The sequence below is a fragment of the Gymnoscopelus braueri genome (assembly GCF_963280865.1).
Source record: "Gymnoscopelus braueri genome assembly, chromosome: 2".
NCBI lineage: Eukaryota > Metazoa > Chordata > Actinopteri > Myctophiformes > Myctophidae > Gymnoscopelus > Gymnoscopelus braueri.
In genome coordinates this window covers 63,182,488-63,200,625 of record NC_137604.1, presented here as the reverse complement: position 1 = coordinate 63,200,625, position 18,138 = coordinate 63,182,488, and the positions used below count along the sequence as shown (strand labels likewise).

General features: G+C 43.4%; 1 protein-coding gene across 1 annotated transcript; it reads right to left on the bottom strand.

The window, feature by feature from the left end:
- Nucleotides 1–2,850: 2,850 nt before the first annotated feature.
- Nucleotides 2,851–7,812, bottom strand: LOC308104894 (uncharacterized protein). Its single transcript, XM_080455510.1, has 4 exons — nucleotides 7,622–7,812; nucleotides 5,276–5,528; nucleotides 4,616–4,768; nucleotides 2,851–3,875 (listed from the first exon to the last, which is right to left on the bottom strand). The coding sequence occupies exons 2-4, from the start codon at nucleotides 5,517–5,519 to the stop codon at nucleotides 3,685–3,687; spliced, it is 588 nt and encodes a 195-aa protein (XP_080311636.1). The 5' UTR covers nucleotides 5,520–5,528; nucleotides 7,622–7,812; the 3' UTR covers nucleotides 2,851–3,684.
- Between the last annotated feature and the right edge of the window lie 10,326 nt (nucleotides 7,813–18,138).

Here is an 18,138-nt window from a genome sequence, read left to right as displayed (position 1 = left end):
CACGTCCTGCAAAGCTTAGCCTATGGGCGTGTTTTCCACAGCATGGCGTCACAGCGAAAGACACATTTTCACGACAGAAAGAAAAACTTTCACCCCGGATGGGTCCTAAACCCTCTTATAGGAGCGGTTGCACCGCTCAAAAACAATATTTAAGGATCAGGATGCCCCATTAGATCACAGAGAACAGTGCACAGCACATAAATGAGAATAAAGTCCTTCTCACAGATGATGCTGGTTCAAATCTGACTGGGGCACTTCACTGCATGCATGCATGCATGCTTTCATACTTATGGTAGGCTATGGTTAACTGTTAGGTTCATTTTGTGACTAGAGCTTCAGGGAAGCAAAGTCATGATGAAACCTGTGGCTTAAACCACCATCTGATACAGACACCAAAACTTAAATAGTAGCTGTTTGATAAGAAAGTGACAGACAGAAGGAAATGTGTGCATGGGAATAAAGTAGTATAAATATAATTGAATGTTTATTGTCACATACTCATACAATACAGCTGGCAGCATGCATTCAGGCAGTGAACAGTGTAATAGTAAACTAAATAATTATTTATTGTTTTAAGTAAAAAGGCCAAAATGGCAGTATGTATGTATCACAGTTCACACTGCTACGCTATGTGCATGTGACAAAACAAAACCTCTGGCCTTAAACAGTCTTTTTCACAATACTGTATTGATTATCCAGCCATAATATATGTAACCAGGCAGCTGTGTCAGCTGTTTGTATCCCATAACCTCGAGGGACTGCTTGTCTAGCAACAGCCAGCCAACCAGTCCCTCGCTAGACAACCAGTCCCAACAGTTAGGTTAGACAATCAGTCTAGCTCCCTCGAAACTGGTTGTCTCGGGGGACTGGTTGTCTGCAGTGGTGGAAAAAGTACTCAAATGTTTTACTTAAGTAAAAGTATCAATACTGCAATATAGAAATACTTACAAGTACAAGTCCAGAATTCTAAATTTACTTGATTAAAAGTACAAGTATTGGCATCAAAATGTACTTGAAGTACCAGAAGTAAAAGTAATATTTTTTTTGTAAATAGCAGATCTACAAGCTCACAACACTTAGGGCTGAAGTGGTTAATGTATGTTTTATAATATAATAATTCATATCTGAAAAGTAACTAGTAACTAAAGTTTTCAAATAATTGTAGTGGAGTTATGTTTATATAATACAGTTGCTTTGTTTTCAACTTGCAAACACAGCTGCTTTGTTTACCAACTTATTTGTAACACCAATTATTTTTCCAGTTTGTATCTATGAGGTTGAATGAGGTGTTTAATATAGTACAATAATATATGAAACAATATATGAAAACTGTGCAGTGTTTGCATAATATAATATTGGCCTCCTTCGTCTTAAATACTGTAGGACAACACAAAGAAAATGAAATAAAGTGGGATCTGAACCCACAACTCCACTCAGAGACCATTATTCAAACTAATAAAAGGACAGTATGTCATTTAAGATGATAATAAAGATTGACATGGTAACAAGATTGACAATTTCAGCCAATCAGGAAAGAGTACCAATTTACCAGCTTCAATTTGATAATGTTCCAGCCAAACTGGAAGGCTACTGTTTTCATTTTAACGACACAAACCCTCGCACTCCTATTCTGGATATGTTATAACGGGTGAACATTCCGCAAAATAGCAGATCTATAAGCTCACAACGAGTCACTGCAATGTGTTGTTGTTGTGAGCTTGTAGATCTGCCCCTACCCCCGAGAGTAGGTTGTTGTAGTTAAGATGGTTGTTTTTTTGGTGTCATTTGAATCAGGCATGCAAACAGCCCCGAGGTGAAAAAGGTGACAACATGTTGTTTTCTTTCGGGTCAGGTGTCACACAATTGCCCTATTTGGGTTCAAAAAGGTGACAGTAGCTGAAAAGTGACACTTTTGCATGTCTGTGAAATGTTATTATGTGGGCTATTTGGTCTAGACTGATTTCCCACTGTGTGAACACTAGTGTATTATGTATGTACTGTCTGATAGCACAAGTACTCTCCCAATACTAAGATATCACTTATTTTCTGCCTAGAATTTAATCCAGTGTGTATAACAATAGATCAACATTCCCGTCATGTCACCCAAGTGAACAGAACCCATATACATTAGAACAATAATTGCACACTTTCACACACATTAGCAGCAGAGCTATAGAAAGTCAAATAAATAATAATAAGTTGATAAGAGCGGCCGCTCTACCTTCTGAGCCACTGCCGTCCACCTTAACAGTTTTCTGTTGGAGGATCATCGGTGCCACATCGGTCACATCAACAAATTGAACCCAGCAGCGAACAGGTCTAAAAGCAAATGACACATGAGGGGGCACCCGAATAGGCTCTATGCACAGCAGCCATATTGGAAAGAAATTGGGCCTCTTCCATACTTCTTGCACAGGTGTTACCAATGATACTAATAAAGGCTTTGTTCCATTCTGCTCAAACAGAGTCATGGTGCTTTATTCTTTATTCGGATCCCCATTCTTTATTCGGATAGCGACCGCTGCCGCGGTCGCTAGTCTTCCTGGGGTCCACATAAAACATCACAACATAAAACAACATACAATATACATACAAACAACTGACACTCGTCAGTCCAAATCTAAGCTACATTAAAATGCCAATGATATAGACACTGATAGACACTGATGGGTGCTGATATTGTTTATGTTGGCTCACTGGAAACACCAGTGGGTCTCAAAGTGTGGTCCAGGGACCCTCATGGTGCCTTGAGGGGGTTTCAAATGGCCCCTTACGGGTGTGTAACTCTGAGTGTACAAATGGAACCAAATGGACCCGTAAGGGTCCATTTGGTTCCATTTGTACACTCTCAGAGTTATGGGGGTCCACTGTGCTACACTAAATGGAACAGAGCCTTAATTAGTATCATTGGTAAAACCTGTGAAGGAAGTAAGGAAGAGGCCCAATTTCTTTCCAATATGACTGCTGTGCATAGAACCTATAGTCGAGTGATTAGGGTGCATACCACATGGGCGCAAGATGCCTTCGTTAGCGTGTGCCTGGTTCGATTCCTGGCCTAGAGGTAGGATACCCGACCGAAACCCGTTGGGGCTCGGGTCGGGCGCATTTTTTAATAACTGAATCGGGTCGTGTCAGTCATGTTGTTCATATTGTGTACAAATAAATAAAAACGATAGGCTACTACCGTGTCTCTGTGTTAGGCTACGTCTCGATTTACGTAACCACGACACAGCTGTGTTCAAGTGAATAGGGAAGGGAACGCAACGTGACAGGCTTTCAGATGTAGACTGAGCTGTAGTGAGTTCTTTGGGACGTTCACAAAAAAAAAAAAAAAACAGTCAACAGTTGAGTCCCCATATCATGAAGATGAATAGCCTACGTCGACAACCATCACTGGTCAGAAGACGACTGAAATGTTAGAATGATAACGGCATAACGTTTGTGCAAGTATAAGCTGTAACAGTCGACCTTTACATGGTCATTTTCAAGGCCACACAAGTGTAATCAGGGTAAACGGGCATGCTCGGACAGAAAATGTTGTCCCGATCCCAGCTCTAGACTGGACCTGCTCTCTGTCCGCCTTTCCTGTGTCTCTCTTTCCGTTTCTATCAAAATGAAGCAGAAATTCTGAAAAATCTATCTTTTAAGAGAAAATTACAACACAACACTAACTTGACATGCGGCCTAATTTCTAATGGTGTCCCTCAAAGCAGCGACCACCCCCTCCATCCCTGTTATTTCAAACAGGCTGTCTGGGAACGCTTCATTCCTGCATTTGGGGCAGTTTGGCGTGTTTCTCGTCCACTGGGCCACGCAGACCCGACAGCCGATGAGACTGCGGCAGCATGGCGCCACCACTGGGTTCTGCATCACGTCTGCAACATTCACAAACATTGTTTAGTAGAAGAATTATATATCATTTTATTGAAATGGCAGTCTCTAAAAGGTTCCTAAATGTCTTTTTATACACATTTCCCCGTAATTAAACAGGATATCATCTCTGTCGGGTGGTAACCTGTCCAAAACGGTTACTTTTCAGGATTCAAATTGAAAAACAGCAAAAGTATCAGATCTACAAGATCAAAACGTGTCGCTTCGCGCAGCGTTTCGAGATTGTGGATCTCCTACTTTTGATGCTTTGCTTTTGTGTGACGCTGCAGTATGATCAAGTAGGGCGTAGGCCTAACGAAAAAACCCAAAAAGTTAGAATATGGAGATAAGAGGTTTCTGCCCGACAGCGACAATATATTTATCTTCTGAAACCCTGGGATCTGCACTTGAACATGAAGTACATCTTTGTGGCTGAATAAAGAAGGTGCTGGATCAACTCGTCGATTTGAGCGTTTTATTTTATTTTGATCACAGGGTGCGAAGCACAGAATAAAACGACAACGTTTCGATGTCAGATTACATCTTCAAATCAAATCGTCCGAGTTGCTCCAGTGCCTTCTTTATTCAGTCCTATGTGTCCACTCCTAGGACGCACCGGATCAGCCTGATTTCAGCTTGAGGCGCGGTGGAATATCCCTTTAATCCTGACTACATCTTTGTGGCTTTGAACATATCTGAATAGATGTATTGTACGCATTAGAGAATGAATGTGTAAGTTACTAACCTTGGCATATAATGCACAGAAATGTTGACCTCACATTGGACACCTGCTCGTGGGTGAGGGTGATAGTGCTGACTTGGTTGGCGCGGGCATCCTGGTCAACATTCTGCACGTCTTGATGTATTGCTGGCAGCTCTGGTGCTGGCAGTACCAGCTCTTTGAAATGTTCAACAGAGAGAGAGAAGAAAATAATAGTTTGAACACAATTCTTGCAATATGGAAATATGTAAAGAACACGTGTTTAGGAAAAATGAATTAAGGTGGATGCTTTAAACCCATTAAGACCTGAAGCCGATTCTAAAAACAGTTTTCTTTAAAAAAATATGTTGCTGTATAATATGTCTTTCCAGGGACCCTTCAGAAGCAAAGATTTGAGTTAAAAATGTTCGCTTTAAATAAAATATTTGCATAAGATTTTCACACATTTTCAAGATTATTCAAAAATAGCAGATCTACAAGCTCATAGCATGGCACGAAGTGACGCGCTATGAGCTTGTATATCTGCTATTTTTGAATAGCCAAAGTATAAAGTAATGGTTAAAGGGGTTACACAGATGCTTTCCCGGTTTCAATGGGTTTACATGTTGGTAACAATATGTAAATCATTTGTGTATATCAAAATGACCGATTTCGGTCATTTTTGGTCACCCTCTCTTCACCCACCTGTGCGTATGATGGGAAACCTCTGCAGCAGATCATTCCTGTGGATCTTCTTCAGGACGTTCACCATGATCTGACCTCCATCACTGGCGTAGGTCTGAACGATTCGATCAGCGGTGTACATCCTCGTGGCTTGGCGGATGGCCTCAAGGTTAACAGTCTGTTTCAGATACCACTTGAATTTCTCGAACTCGTCATTTCCCAGCTCGTCCAGAGTGTTCACGATGCGTTCCTGGAGTGTCGCCATGGTTGATTCCTGGTAAATACAGAGAATGTTAAAGGAGGAGTTCACCCAAAAAATTCTTTATTTTCTATCAATTGCACACCCCATGAAGCCTTGAATACATAGATTTATTTTGGTTTTTGTCGCATCCCTAAGCCAATAATTTGATGCCCGGGTGTATTTCCGGTAGGAGACACAAAGAATCTACTTTGTGTCTCCTACCGGATACATTAGCCAGTAGGAGACAGGAATCAAATTATTAGCTTAGGAATGCGACAAAAACACAAATAAATTCATGGATTCAAGGCTTCATGGGGTGTGCAATTCATAGAAAATAAGTCATTTTTGGGTGAACTACTCCTTTAACATCAATCGGGTTCGGAGATGTTTTCACCTGTGTGTGTGTGTGTGTGTGTGTGTGTGTGTGTGTGTGTGTGTGTGTGTGTGTGTGTGTGTGTGTGTGTGTGTGTGTGTGTGTGGTGTGGTGTGTCTCTCTCTAGAGCTAATCTCGCCAACCGCTGGAGTCTGGACCATATTTCTTGTGCACGCAACCAGTAGGCCATGGAAGTCAGTCCACCCCCAATTTTTCAAATCGGAATCATGGTGGTGCTATTATATACCAGCCCGCTTTACGTTTTGGCCTGTAACTCTTGGCCTATACAAAATGCTACACATTTATCTCTGGAGTCATGTGGTAAACGTGTATAATATAGATTTTTGTTATTGCATACTGACTGTCTATAATCTCACAAAGTTTGTGAGAGTGGCCTATTTAATGCATCTTCCGATCAACTCCAAATTTGAATCACATATTGAGGGGCCTCTATACAACACAGCCAAACAGAGTTCACTATTTGCCTTGTAGATCTGCTATTTTCAAAATATTTTTTATACATTTTGAACTCATTCTGCATAATGAGTACTTTTACTTTTGGTAAGTATATTTTTATGCCGATACTTTTGTACTTTTACTCAAGTACATTTTGAATAAAGGACTTTTACTTCTAACAGTATTTCTACAATGATACTTTTGTTTTACTTAAGTAAACATGGGAGTACTTCTTCCATCACTGCGTATGAGTTAGTTAGCCTAGATCAAGACTATCGTAGATGTATTTTATTGAGTCTGACTTTTACTTTTGTATCTATGAGAGTCTATGGAATTTCACCAGTAAAGCCCGTATTTCTCGGAACATGTACAAATGGAAAATATAAAGGTGCATACCAGCTTACCCCAAATATCAACTAGGTGTCCGGAATATTTGTGCATTGTATTAGTCCATATATTTCAATAAAGAAGTGCTTTAATCCCGTCTGTGGCCGATTCCGTCGATGGTTCTCAATGGGCGTTAGTGACGGGACGCATCCGGTGGGGGAATGGCGTTCGGCCACAGACGGGATTGTAACACGTCTTTGTTGGGAAATATGGACTAATACATTGCAAAAATACTCCGGACACCTAGTTAACATTTTGGGCAACCGGGTCAGCACCTTATATTTTGCATTTGTACATGTTCGGAGAAATACGGGATTTAATGGTGAGATCCCAGGGCAAAGCTAAGACTCTCGTAGATATATTTATGTCAAAATCGATCTAATAATAATAATAATAATAATAATAATACATTTTATTTGTAACGCACTATATATTTGAACCAAATCTCAAAGTTCTACATGTTTAAAAAAACAAAACAATAATAATAAAACAGTAAAATGAATAAAATTCAGATCAAAGGTCAGCTAAACACAGTTAAGAAGAAGTTAAACAAACACACATGGCATCACTGAGTCCATCTAGGCACATGCCTTGTTAGAAAGAAAGGGTTTAGTCCTCTTTTAAAGGTGTAAAAGGACTGTGGTGCTCTCAGATGGTCAGGGAGGGCATTCCACAGCCGAGGAGATTTTGGGAGAAAATGTACATCTACGAGGGTCTTGATCTAAGGCTACGTATGAGAGATCACATGACTTGAACTGTTGAACATCAGCGATCTGGCCAAAACAAAACCCCTATGTCATTTCCAACAAGAATATACATCTGATCTATCATTAGCTAACATATAGTTCGACATAACATTCGTTCGTTGGGTTATAAATGGATTAACGGTTCCATTGTTTGTGTCACAAACCTGTGGCTTTTAGTCCATGTTTAGCTATTGTTTGTTGTGGCTGCCTGGTATAGCTGTCCCGTTTCTTGCTCAAAATCTCCCAAGTAAAAATGACCAAAATAAGTCGTTATTATGCTTCATGATGTTCAGTATTCTAACAGCGGATCAGAAAACTGCATTATGTAACAGTACTTATTATTGGTCAACTCTGTGTGTTTCTGTGGCAATAACTGCCTGCCTGCAGTGTTGCCAGGTTTTGTGAGAGAAATAAGCAGCCAGGTCTGCTATTATTTTTAAAGAATCTTGAAGAAAAATGTGGAATATTTTTAAAACATTTTAACAATGCAAATCTTATATGGGAGTCCCTGGCATAAAATGTTTTCAGATGAGCCCAAAAAACGGGGGTAACTACCAATATTTACAGGCAACTTTACAGAAAAACAAGCCTAAAGTCGCTTATAATTACTGGACATGGCAACAGTGCTTCCTGTTTGTACACGTGGTTGTTGTTGCGCTTGCGCGTTACCTGACGCGCACTGACACATTGCAGATCTACAAGCTCACTCACAACGCCTCGTGAGCTTGTAGATCTAAACTGCTTCTTCTTGTTTTAGCTTGGCTGGCAAATGGCTAATCAGCTTATTGTTGGTGCATCACTGCCACAGCAAAAATAGCAGATCAAGCTCAAAACGCGCCGCACTGTGACACGTTTTGACTTGAGCTTGTAGATCATCTACTTTATAACTAAATGCATTTCCAATGCATTTAGTTATACTTATGTTAACTTTATGAACTTAAATCCAAATACATTGGGCATAAAAGACAATAGAATTTCAATACTAGTGATTAAGCTACTAGACTGAAGTAATCAAAGCGGGTCATGTTTGCATGTTTGGAATTGTAACATCTGAAATCAACAGTATTCCGTATATTAACCATGCAGGCCGCATTATGTGAAGGTGGGGGCCGCATGTGGCCCCCGGGTCGCCAGTTGCCCATGTATGCTTGACATCATCCCTCTGAAACTGCGCGCGCGCGCGCAAACACACACACACACACACACACACACACACACACACACACACACACACCTGAATTTACCATGCACATAATTTATATATATTTATTTATTATTTATGTTTTACATTTTTTCACTATAATTTTTATCTCACGATTTTGTAACCCTTATTTTTCACCCGGTGCCAATTTTCTAAGTGATCCTGGGCGCTACACTCCCCTCACCAGCCTAGGAAGGCCAGGGCCGAGCTCATGCCTCCTTCAATGCATGAGAGCCAACTGACCTTCTTATCACCTGACAGGGGGGAGTTTCCCTGATTGGACGTAGCGCGTGGAAGGAACACGTTATTCCAACCAGTTCCCTTCCCCTCCATCAGGCGCCCCGGCTGTGGGGAGGCGGTATAGCGACCAGGATTACTACATGTTTTTGTGAGGGTATTAACTACCCTGAGAGACACGGGGAGAACATGCAAACTCCACACAGAGTAGGCCCTTTCGCCAACCCCACCTAGGGTATGGGCGCTGATGACGCGGAGGAGAAGACACACCCCCAGCACCCACATGCTGGGGGTCCCATATGTGTCCCATATTATTTATGTTTTTGACAGTTTTGCTATTAGCTGTTAGTCGTGTACCTCCATACAATGAAACAAAAAACAAAAAATTATAATATTACAATATATATATTACAAAACATACATTAACAACTTCAGCTCTATATACATTTCGGCCATTTGAAAATAGCAGATCTACAAGCTCAAAATGCGTCACATCGTCGACGCGTTGTGAACTTGTAGATCAGCTATTTTCAAAAGATCTTTATACATTTGAAAACTTGTGAAACGGGACATTCTGCATAATGAGTTCTTTCTACTTTTGGTTACATTTTGTACAGTACATTTTGATACCAATACCTTTGTAGTTTTACTCAAGTCAATTTAGATTTCCAGACTTTTACTTGTAAGGGCGCGCTCTCACCAAAAGTTGGCTGGCCGCTGTTAAACGCAGGTTGTGCGCGGCCAGATTGAATGTAGGCGAGGTTCTTGTGATCTGTCCATACAACGAATGGGTGTTCTGCCCCCTCTAGCCAATGTCTCCACTTGGCCTGAATCAACCAGGGCAAGCAACGACAAGGACTGAGAGTGCCACCGAAGAGTGGCAGAAAACTGCATACGACACCGGGATTCAGGGGAAGAGACTGCCGGACTCACCAGAACCCCCACTGCTACTGGTGAGCCTCCTCTTTTGGTCGCAAGGGGCAGGAGGCACGGAAATGGCCCTGTTGCCCACAGTAGATGCACGACCTCGACTGAATCCGCCGGAGGCGCTCGTCAGAAGAGAGGCGACCTAGTTGCATGGGCTCTTCACCTGGGGGACTGGAGGGCAAGGCTTGAAGTACGGGCCGTCTGGGTTCCTCTGGCAGAAATCCTCTGTCACCCCCAACTGAGGAAGCTGTGGACCTGGGGGGAAAAGGTTCCGCTTGCCACTGGGCCATCTGGTCAGATATCTTGATGGCGGTGATAATGGCCTCGTCTAGGGAAAGGTGCTCCTTCCTCAGTGCGATCTCTCTGCCAAAGACCCGGTGGAGCCCACTCTCTCCAACCGGACTCGACGGCGAGGGAACGGAACTCGCTGGCGAACTCTCTCACAGAACGTCTGCCTTGTCGGAGTCTCAAAAGCTGCTGACCGGCCTGTGGTCCACGAATGGGATGGTCATAGATCCGCTTGAGCTCGGCGGAAAAAAGGGCGAAAGACTGAACCGCGGGGGAACCCTGCTCATGCAGTGCGTTGAAGTAACTGAGGGGGGGGGGCCCTCCAGAAGATTGGCAATAAAGGCTATTTTGGCCGCCTCTTCGCCAAACCGGGATGGCTGAGCATTGAAGGTGAGCTGAACTTGGGTTAAGAACTCACGGCAGGTGTTCGCGTTGCCGGAATACTTTGAAGGAGGGGGAATACGAGGCTCAGCTGCTCGGACAACCGGTGCTGAGGGAGGGGCAACTCCAAGTGGTTGAGGTGGCTCTGGTTGTAGAGGCTGCGGAGGTGCAGCGCTGATGGCAGCCAGTTGAGCGGTAATCTTAGTCACCTCGTCCAGCAGAGTCTGAAGTAGTTGTTGGTGATTTCCCAGACGCTGTCCCTGGATACCTACAGCATCCTTAATCTTGTCGAAGTCTGCTGGGTCCATTCAGGCCAGATCGTTCTGTCACGATTTGCAAAACTGGCAGACCCAAATGCAGACACGACACTTAATGAAAGTCCAAGGGTTTTTATTCAACAAAGGAGGAACGGGGGGGGGGGTAGGTGTTGTCGTCTGGAGAGAAGGTGGTAGGCAGGCTGAGGTGTAGGCAAACAGGTGGGCAGGTAGGCAAGCAGGCAGGCAACTGAAGGAGAGGAAAACAGGAGTGAGTCAAAAAGCAAAAACACAGGGAGCAAAAACACTAACTCAATAAAGCTAGAATGCACTCTAAATACTAGGAGTAACTGGCTAGAAGCGTTACCGCACGGAGACTGTGAAAACGATCTGGCAGCGCGTCGACAGAAGACCAGGGCTTTTATAGAGTGGAGGTTGATGAGCAGATGGCAGGCAGGTGAGTGAGATGAGAAGACCAGAGCCAGGTGCGTCAATCTGGGAAGCCAGGAACCAAGCCTACGCCCACACAAGCCCAAACATAAGCCAGATTCCAAACCCGAAAATCTCGGCCACTCGCTCACTCCCACTCGGTCACTCCAACTCCAAACCGGATGTGCTAAATTCCAATTACTCTTTACGCTTCTTGGAGGAGGCGAGTGGAGTCGAGTGGAGGAGCCGAGGAGGCTCTCTACTTCCGCATTTAGCGAGTGTACATCAAGTGTAGGCTCGACCACTCTCCACAGCTCCTCCGCGGCAGACTTCCGCATCACGTGTACACGTTTTTTTTGTTTTTTCCCTTCTCCCGTGACGTATACATGGTCCTCCTCCACATGTGGCCACAAAAACAATGCTTGAAACCCGAAACCATGCCCCGAAAACACCGGCTGCCCCCCCCCCCCCCTTCGCCCCCGCCGATCACTTGCGCATCTCACACACACACACACACACACACACACACACACACACACACACACACACACACACACACAGTGTAAATTGACTGAAAAGACGCAACAATACGATATAAAGTATAATACAATTATATACATTGTAATATATTGTGCACACTTATTCTGTCTCAAAAGCTGATAGTTCATTTCTCTCCTTGCATGTCTTAATGCAGTGCATGGACTACTATAAATTACTGTGACAAAGATCATGTTTAAAATAATGTATTGTATTTATATATAGACTGAATATAGGAGAGGACACTTTACGCTTTAACTATAGCCGTACTCATTCAATTCTGAACCGATTCTTAAAATTTAAAATTCTCTAGCTGTGAAGGGTCTTCTTTCATGTCTATCAGTCATGATTTATTTCGCTATCAAACAATATCAAGCAAAATCACAAAATCGTCTGAGTTTTTTTCTTTTTTCTTCGTCCCAGAAGTGGGGGGGATATCACCCAAACTCTCAAAACCCCGGACATTTGAAGGATTTTATGAAACCCCCCCAGACAGCCCCCCAAAAGAGGACATGTCCGGGGAAAAGAGGACGTATGGCTACCCTGCATGAATGATGTAATTCAGAGTCAGACATACTCTGTAATATACGGTGGCTGTTATAAGCAGCAGTGCCGTGCGGGACTGCTGCGGGGGGTGGGGGGTCTGGGGACTGTAAGAGCAAAAAGAGGGACGGGTCAGGATTTAATTCATAAATGTTTAATCATCCTGGCGCTTCGTTCACTATTTCAGGAATAAATGGCTTTGCACAAAATGTTAACTATAAAGATAACAATGTGGCCATCCACATTGATGAATTGTCTATTCTTATATTATGTATTATTCTATACCTGCATATTATTCTATGCATGTATATTTTCATCCACGGCTCTGGTCCAGCTGTTTGAGACGTCATAAGTGATCGCGGAATTTTCTGTCGCTTTGAAATGACGGACCCAGTGCAGTCCGATCCTTTGACGGCAACCACTCGACCACTCGTCCTCACAAATAATCCTCGGCTCCTCGCAGGGGCGGGGCTTAGGCGCGAGTGGAGGAAGCGAGGAGAGTGAGCGAGTGACCGAGCTTTGGGGAATGGAATCTGGCTATAGACAGACAGACAATCACATAGACACACACACACAGGACACTGGCAGGGACTGTGACATAGCCTAAAGACAAAAATAAGAATAAAACAAGTAGGTAGTTAGTTGAAGCAGTACATATTTTAAAGCAAAAGAAAATAATAATAATATGGTCCACACTCCCTTGTGATATTTGTCACTATATATTTGCATATACAGTGAAATATATAATATATATATATATACATTCTAACAGTTACGTTCTCTGCATTTAACCCATCTATAAGGAACATTAGCAGTGGACGCTACGGCTATGGTACGGCTACGCTACGGGGGCAGCGCCTCAGGGAGCAGTTAGGGGTCAAGTGTCTTGCTCAGGGACACTTTGACACATGGAATTTAGACTACTGGGGGAACATGGAATAGATTTATGTACTTATTTATGAACGAGGACTGTACATGCTGTTTTGATACAACTGTTGCGGGCACTGATAAATACATCACAGTGGTGAAAAAACTTTGAACTTATGAGGAAGAGAATCAAACTGATGGTGGAGGTTGCGTGACAAGGAAACAAAGAAAGAGAACTCTGTGTAATGATTGACAGTAGAATGTCCATGTTGCATGCATGAAGTGTGTGGGGAAAAAATCAATAATCCATGTTCTGCACTGTGAAACAGTGAGTATGAGGAAGAAAACCAAAATATGATGGTGGAGGTTGCGTTACAAGGAAACAAATACAAAAAGAGAGACAAAGAAGCACTGCAGGGATCATTCAGTGGCTCTGAGATAAGTGCTCTTTGGTGACACAGGTAGGAACATATGAACAAAAGAGGATTTCCAAAGAAGTACAGCTTGCCAACTGCTTGAAATGCAGACTTGCAAAGAAAATAATTCCAAGGCACCCCATCTCACGTGAAAAAAATATCTGAATTTATTTAGAGCAAGGCAAAAAGGAAACAAATACATTTGCCAAAAGTTTCCCCTCTCTCTCTCTCTGTATCTTGTTCCATCTGTGAACATCAAGTTGAATATCTAGTTTTAGAGAGGCAATTGTCTCATTGTCTATCCAAAATTAGATATTCAACTTGATGCAACACTCATTTGCACACAAGCACCATAACAACACCGATTTACAGGGTTACATTGGTCAGTATTATTTCAGTCTTGAATAGTGATTCTTACGGAGCCCTCCAGTGGCCATTGAGGGGGGATTTTTTTAAATAAAGATTTATGCGTGGGAATGCTTTAGTTATGCGTGGGAACGCTTTAGTAATGCGTTCCGACGCATTAGTATCTTGCTAAATTGAGGGAACAAGTTACTAATGCATGGGAACGCATTACCTTATTCGTGGAAACGAGTTACCTAATTCATTCCCTCAAATAAACTAATTTGAGGGAATGAATTACGAAAGCGAGAGAACGCATTACTAAAGCGAGGGAACGCATTAGTAATTTACTTGTACTTAAGTACAGTACTTGAGTAAATGTACTCAGGCCATGTTTAGAGACATTTTGACTTGGATTATGCAACATAATAGCCTATGTGCATTCATCATATTCTTTATTGTGGTGGAGAAATGTATGCTATTCAAGGATTATTATAATTTTAATAATATTATCATTATTCGTTGTGCACTGGTCCAATACAATACAAACCAATGCGCTGGTGCGCATATCTAAACACACCCACAGCCTGGCACACAACAATCTTCTAATTCTCCAGGAATGTCTGTGATTATAATTTTCCTATTATCAGCAGATGTGAGAGTGTCAATTCCTTGTGTCAATTGTGTTTGTGTTTGTGTTGTAATTTATTTTCTTATTTTCTGTAAGTTATTTCCATGTGCGTAATTACGCACGTAACATAATCTATCTGTCTATCTGTCTATCTATCTATCTATCTATCTATCTATCTATCTATCTATCTATCTATCTATCTGTCTGTCTGTCTGTCTGTCTGTCTGTCTGTCTGTCTGTCTGTCTGTCTGTCTGTCTGTCTGTCTGTCTGTCTGTCTGTCTATCTATCTATCTATCTGTCAATTAATCTATCATCTGTCACAAGGGTTTTCAGCCCAAGGACCCCCTAGCTGAGAGAGAGATGAAGCAGGGACCCCCTCTATAAAGCTCACAAGTCTCTCGCTGCGAGACGATGGAGCTTGTATATCGGCTTGTAGATCTGTCTGTCTGTCTGTCTGTCTGTCTGTCTGTCTGTCTGTCTGTCTGTCTGACTGACGGGAAGATACGTAATTCTCATCTCTGCTGATGTATTTATTACACACGTAACACAATAATACACAACGTCTACTGTACATATATAGCCCACTGTAGGCTAACATTATTGGGGGGTCTTGTTAAGCTCCACCTTAGCGCCGCCAATGAAGCGGTTTCAGAAAAAAAAAAAAAAAAAAAGTAAACAAAAAAAACGGCGTGTCTGTCTGTCTGTCTGTCTGTCTGCCTGTCTGTCTGTCTGTCTGTCTGTCTGGTCTATCTATCTATCTATCTATCTATCTATCTAGCTCTTTGCCAAAAATAGCCGATCTACAAGCTCACAACGCCTCACACTGCGAGGCGATGGAGCTTGTATATCGGCTTGTAGAGCGATCTGTCTGTCTGTCTGTCTGTCTGTCTGTCTGTCTGTCTGTGCGTGCGTGCGTGCGTGCGTGCGTGCGTGCGTGCGTGCGTGCGTGCGTGCGTGCGTGCGTGCGTGCGTGTGTGTGTGTGCGTGTGCGTGTCTGACTGTGCAGCGTGTGCGCACAGACAGAGAGACAGACAGACAGACAGACAGACAGACAGACAGACAGACAGACAGACAGACAGACAGACAACTTTCCTCTACAAATGAGACAGTCAAGTCAGTCGAATCCCATGCTATGAGCTTGTAGATCTGCTGTTTTTGAAAGCATCTCTCTCCTATAGTCAATCAGACCAAGACCACAACGTCTTTTGTTATTACCATTCTGGTTCAGTCCATTAATGTTGAATTCAGAATAATAAAAACAGTATTATTATTATTATTATTATTATTACCCTTATTATTATTATTATAATAATCCACGAGCCATAGTCCCTATGCCCTGTGGACACGGGTTCTGGGTTCCACTGTACAGTCTGTGGGGGCGTGAAAATTCACCGGGGGGACTCTAAATGTCTTCTGGGCCCCCCTCTACGTGTGGATACCACTTGTTCGCCCATCAGTCCCACGGATGATTTTTGTTTCCTTTTTTTGTATTTAGGGTCCTTTTCTGCAGTTCAAGCATAATTCCACAGGGTGGCAGGCTATTTTCCAAAACTATTGGAAGTGGACATGTGTACACAGCCAGCATTAACTATTACCAATGGACACAAACTCATGTAAAACTATTGCCCGTGGACACAGTGGTTAATCTCAAGTGCAAAGGGGCTACAGGGCTGACAAGAGCCTAGTACAGCCTAATAGAGCCTATTCTAGTCTAGTAAGGCCTAGACATTCTAGTCTAGCCTATTCCAGCTGGACCCAGCCCTGTATAGCCTAGTACAGTCATCTAACTACCCACATACCCTATAGGCTATTCTCCCACTGGGCTGGACTTGGGTGTGCTGGAATGTGCTGGGCTCTGGTGGGCTTTAATGGGCTCTGGTGGGCTGTGCTGGGCTGTTAGGTTGTACGGGGCAGTACTGCACTATAGCCTAGAAATGTTCATGTAAAACTATTGCCGGTGGACACAAACTCATGTAAAACTATTGCCCGTGGACACAGTGGTTAATCTCAAGTGCAAAGGGGCTACAGGGCTGACAAGAGCCTAGTACAGCCTAATAGAGCCTATTAGAGTCTAGTAAGGCATAGAACACCCTAGTTTAGCCTATTCCAGCCGGACCCAGCCCTGTATAGCCTAGTACAGTCATCTAACTACCCACATACCCTATATGCTATTCTCCCACTGGGCTGGACTTGGGTGTTGTGAAATGTGCTGGAGTGTGCTGGATTCTGGTGGAATGTAATGGGCTCTGGTGGGCTGTGCTGGGCTCTGTTAGGTTGTACGGGGCAGTACTGCACTATAGCCTAGAAATGTTCATGTAAAACTATTGCCGGTGGACACAAACTCATGTAAAACTATTGCCCGTGGACACATTGGTTAATCTCAAGTGCAAAGGGGCTACAGCGCTGAAAAGAGCCTAGGACAGCCTAATAGAGCCTATTAGACTCTAGTATGGCATAGACAATTCTATTCTAGCCTATTCCAGCTGGACCCAGCCCTTTATAGCCTAGTACAGTCATACAACTACCCCCATTCCCTAGGCTATTCTCCCACTGGGCTGGACTTGGGCGTGCTGGAATGTGCTGGGCTGTGCTGGGCTCTGGTGGGCTACAATGGGCTCTGGTGGGCTGTGCTGGGCTCTCTTAGGCTGTACGGGGCAGTACTGCACTATAGCCTAGACATGTTCATGTAAAACTATTGGCGGTGGACACAAACTCATGTAAAACTATTGCCCGTGGACACAGTGGTTAATCTCAAGTGCAAAGGGGCTACAGGGCTGACAAGAGCCTAGTAGAGCCTAATAGAGCCTATTAGAGTCTAGTAAGGCCTAGAACATTCTTGTCTAGCCTATTCCAGCTGGACCCAGCCCTGTATAGCCTATTAAAGTCATTTAACTACCCCCATACCCTAGGCTATTCTCCCACTGGGCTGGAATTTTGTGTGCTGGAATGTGCCGGACTGCTGGGCTCTGGTGGGCTATAATGGGCTCTGGTGGGCTGTGCTGGGCTCTGTTAGGTTGTACGGGGCAGTACTGCACTATAGCCTAGAAATGTTCATGTACAACTATTGCCGGTGGACACAAACTCATGTAAAACTATTGCCCATGGACACAGTGGTTAATCTCAAGTGCAAAGGGGCTACAGCGCTGACAAGAGCCTAGGACAGCCTAATAGAGCCTATTAGACTCTAGTATGGCATAGAACATTCTAGTCTAGCCTATTCCAGCTGGACCCAGCCCTTTATAGCCTACTACAGTCAAATAACTACCCCCATACCCTAGGCTATTCTCCCACTGGGCAGGACTTGGGTGTGCTGGAATGTGCTGGGCTGTGCTGGGCTCTGGTGGGCTGTGCTGGGCTCTGTTAGGCTGTACGAGGCAGTACTGCACTATAGCCTAGACATGTTCACGTAAAACTATTGGCCGTGGACACAAACTCATGTAAAACTATTGCCCGTGTACACAGTGGTTAATCTCAAATGCAAAGGGGCTACAGGGCTGACAAGAGCCTATTACAGCCTAATAGAGCCTATTAGAGTCTAGTAAGGCATAGAACACCCTAGTTTAGCCTATTCCAGCCGGACCCAGCCCTGTATAGCCTAGTACAGTCATCTAACTACCCACATACCCT